A 4203-nucleotide genomic window follows, 5' to 3' on the forward strand; every position below is an offset into this window, starting at 1 on the left:
GGAACTTTTGTATTCTTTACTATAAATATCGATTTGGTAAAAGATTTTGTTTTTGTTTAAGTTTACGTTGTAGCAAAAATTGATTAATATGAAAATATATATATATATATATATATATATATATATATTTTTTTTTTAAAAAAAAAAAAAAGTGAAAAAATAAGAATTTTTGATATGAAAAAATGAAAAAAAAAATTATTTTGAAGTAATTTTTTTTTTAAGTAATAAAAAGTGATTAATGTGATGTAAAAAGTAAAAAAATGTTAAAAAAATAAAGAAGTGAGATGAATTGCCTTAGCGTTTACCAAAGCTCCGGATATTTCAACACATTCTTCAAAATTTGAATCTTTGCCAACAACAATTACAACTTTGCCCAAACATAAGAATTGAACATGATTATAAAGGATCTTAATTAGAAATCATCCTTAAGCTTATATATATATATATATATATATATAGACACGATTTAGATAGGGTGCAATACAACTAATTTGAGCGGATATTTTAAATGAAATGCCTAGATTATGTCATGAAAGTAAAAAAAAACTCGTAACTTTTTTATTTTTACCTGTCACTATTTATACTTTTATTAGCATCACCACTACTACTACTCCCACCACGACCACTCCTTTGGCTATTGAAGAAGTGGTTTGATCTCCTTTAATTGGCTTTTCGAGTGGCCGAATTATACATGCGGCCAAGAGAGTTGTTTGGCCTAAGGGATTCGTACAACCAAAAAAAAAAATGGTTTGTCAAACTATTATCTTTAACTATTAAGAGTTGGTTCGACTATTTTCAAGCAATTAAATGGTGGCTAGTTAGTCGCTTTCGGTGGTGGCATTACCTATCGGAAGGTGATAGTGAGGCTGATGAGATGACAAAATTTAGACCGTTGGATTTAAATAAACAATCTAAATATAGCATCATATTTCAATCCCATATAGGCATGCATCATCTACCGACTACCAATAGTCATGTAGTACACAAGTTATATGCAATCTTTAACTTGTGCTGTTGTGGGAAATGAGTGATAGATAGTAGGCGGTGAGCTACGGACCACATCTTTGTCTGTGCAGGCACAGGCTTTAAATCGGGACTCTCTCCATGCACGTGATTTTCTCTTTGCATTTATTTGAGAAAGAAATATGTTTTGACTCAAAAAGGCTGACTTCAATCTTATCACCAATTCTCTTGATTCGACTCATCTTTCTTTTAGTGCCTCCCCAGCTTACAGCCTTACACTGACAATCTAATTCTCTAGCTACAAATTATGACCATAAAATATTCATAATTCTGATTAATTATATCTTACGATCTAATCAATCGTTGTTTCACTTTGAATTAAGACTTAATTAATTAGTCAAATTTGGCCGATACATAGCTACCTAGTCACTGAAACTGATTCCATTGGCCTGCCAAAAGTTAGAAAAGAAAGGCTTAAAAGCAAAAGAAAAAGAAAATCTGACACATACCCAAGGTATATATATATATATATCATCGAATAATGGATTCGGCTTATGGTAAAGACTGAATTTTTTTAAATTTTATTTTATTAAAAGTTTTAAAAAATAAATTAACTTTAAAATTTAATCTTAACCGTTGATTAAATTACAATATATATTTCGGATCCATAATGCTATTCTTTACCTTGGTGAATTATCTCCTTACAAAAAGAAAAATTCATTTGAAAAAAACATAATGGCATTATGGATTTGTAGCATGGTAGCCATGCAGCTTGTCCCAAATCAAGTGATAATGAAGAGACAGCTACGTGTACAAAGGAGGCCCCACATCTTTGGAACGTAGCATCAATAATGTCTGTGTAGGGGACATGGATGTACGGACATGAGGCAGACAGTAATACATACACCTGCACCACTTCTAAAATAAAATCGAGACGACACGTGGTTCACGTACAGCGGCTCTGTTCCTCTATGATTCTTCTCTTCTATCCCCACACATGGAATATCTGTTTTTTTTTTTAAAAAAAAAATTAAAAGTATTTTTGAATATTGCGAAGATATCTTAAAAAAACAACAAAGTACTCTGATGGTTCGTTTTGCATTATCCGTCAAATTATTGGGTCAGATTTTTGTGGGCCAGTGGGCTTCTCAGCCACATATACGTGTACCGTTTATGTGAATTTTGTTCGATATGAAGGGCACTTTTGGAAAAGCATATCCTGGTGCGTTTAGTAGAGGATTTTGTCCGCATCATATTCTTATCCCAAATGTACGTGTTTTTAATAAAATATAATTCCTTTTATTATATATATTCAATTTTTTTTTATAAGCAAAATCGTACCTAATGTTTTCATATTTTATATATTCAAAATTGTGTTTGGGAAATAAAGTTTTTAAGTCAATTTTTTTTTTTTTTTTTACAAAATATTAATTTTTAAGCTTTTATAAAAAATGCGTTTTGACTATTTTATTAGAGTTAAAAAAGTTGAATAAGCACTTTCGAAATTTTTTACCTGATAGGTTTTATTTGACACAACTTTTTAAGTACTATAAGTACTTTTAAGCTTTCAAACAGACACTTAAGCTTTTAAGAGAATATTTAGAATTGCGTTTGAGAAATAGAGCTTTTAAGTCAAAAAGAACTTTTGGACAAAAACTTTATTTTTAAACTTTTATCAAAAGTGCGTTTTAGCCATTTTTAGACTTTTTAATCTCTTAAAAGTGCTTTTAATTTTTTTACCAAATGAGTACTTGTTTTTCAAATGAACTTTTTGAGTATTAAAAGCACTTTTAGGCCACTCAAACGCAATTCCAAACAAGCTTGAAATCAAAAGACGTTTTTTTTTTTTTTTTGGCAAAAGATTCATTTTTAAGTTTTTAACAAAAGTAGATTTTGGCTATTTTTAGACTTTTTGGACCCTTAAAAAGGTTTTTTTTTTTTTTTTTACCAAACGAGTACTTTTTTCTTCAAACCGATTTTTTTTATTGTTAAACGCACTTTTAAGCCCATCAAAGACAATCTCAAACAAACCCTTAATAAGTTACCATAAAATGGTTCACTTTAGGTGGGTTGTATTAGTTGAGTGGTGAGTACGTACTGAGGTGGCAAAACTTGAGCCGTTAGATGTAGTTTTTGGCACATGTCTAATGTCTTTCATGTGTCTAAAAATGAGAGGAATTAAATTGCTGGTTTTTAATATGGTAGGTTTTAATTCAGAGGATGCTAATTCATCTTGTAAACCAGCCAAAACATCTCATGATCTTGTAATAATTTTTATAAATATTCATCCAAAAAAAAAAAAAAAAACAATATTTATAAATAAAATCCAAACAACCAACATGAGTCGATTCAAGACAAACATATTAGTATTGCTGCAGATTGTGTTGTTCATAACAATCTTTTTTGCAGTAAATGTGCATGGAAGATTAGGGAATTTAATTTGATCCTTGTCTTCGGGTGTTTAATGCGGAGTCCATGCGTTGCTACGACCGGAATTGAATCAAATTTTTTTAAAATATTGTAATTTTTAAATATTTATATATTTTTATCGATCTTAGAATTTGGTTAAGCCTCTATCAAAATTAAACTTGATCCACCCTCTTGTTTATGGGGAGAGTATGGTTTTAAATATGCATGGAATTACTTAATTTGAAGGTGAATACTAAATTACAATTAGGAATAATTATTTTTTTTCGCGTCATTAATTATCCTCATTGCTTCATAGAACTCAACATTGACTTGTAATCTCACTATTAATTAGGGCTTTGATTTTCATGATCAAGGAGGTTTCTTGAGAGATAAAGCATCTATTGATAGAATAGAGTCTTCATATCAAGTTTATGCATAGCATCGTCATTAATTTTTGCATACACTTTTGGAACGCGTATTCGGCATTTGGTCTTTTGTCAAGGAATTACTAACGTTCCCTCAAACAGCGTCAAATTAGTAGAACAATGGAGCGTGGGTCGAATGAGTGATTCTAAGTACTTGCAAAGATGGAGAAGGTTAAACACAATTGCACAAGAGTTTGCCAGAGGGCCAATAGGTAATACTAGGTGCCAAAAATAACCGAAATCGGACCGATCTGAAAACCGGAACGACCGGCCCTGCCCGGGTTGCCAAAAAAAAAAAAACCGGGACCCCGGTTCCGGTCCTGGTTTTTGTTACCCGGTAAAAACCGGGAAAACTGGAACCGGGTCTTATTTTATTAAATAATATTTATATATTATTATATTATAT

The 4203-nt window shown here is 30.9% G+C and overlaps 1 protein-coding gene across 1 annotated transcript in view; it reads right to left on the reverse strand.

Annotated features, from left to right (window-relative positions):
- Positions 1–1381: 1381 nt before the first annotated feature.
- LOC132163872 (pentatricopeptide repeat-containing protein At1g62350-like) overlaps positions 1382–4203 on the reverse strand; it is a 5102-nt gene continuing 2280 nt past the window's right edge. The window contains exon 3 of the mRNA XM_059574252.1: positions 1382–1412. Coding sequence (XP_059430235.1) covers positions 1382–1412 — 31 coding nt within the window. The remainder of the gene's footprint in view (positions 1413–4203) is intronic.

Source organism: Corylus avellana, chromosome ca10 (genome assembly GCF_901000735.1).
Source record: "Corylus avellana chromosome ca10, CavTom2PMs-1.0".
Lineage (NCBI taxonomy): Eukaryota > Viridiplantae > Streptophyta > Magnoliopsida > Fagales > Betulaceae > Corylus > Corylus avellana.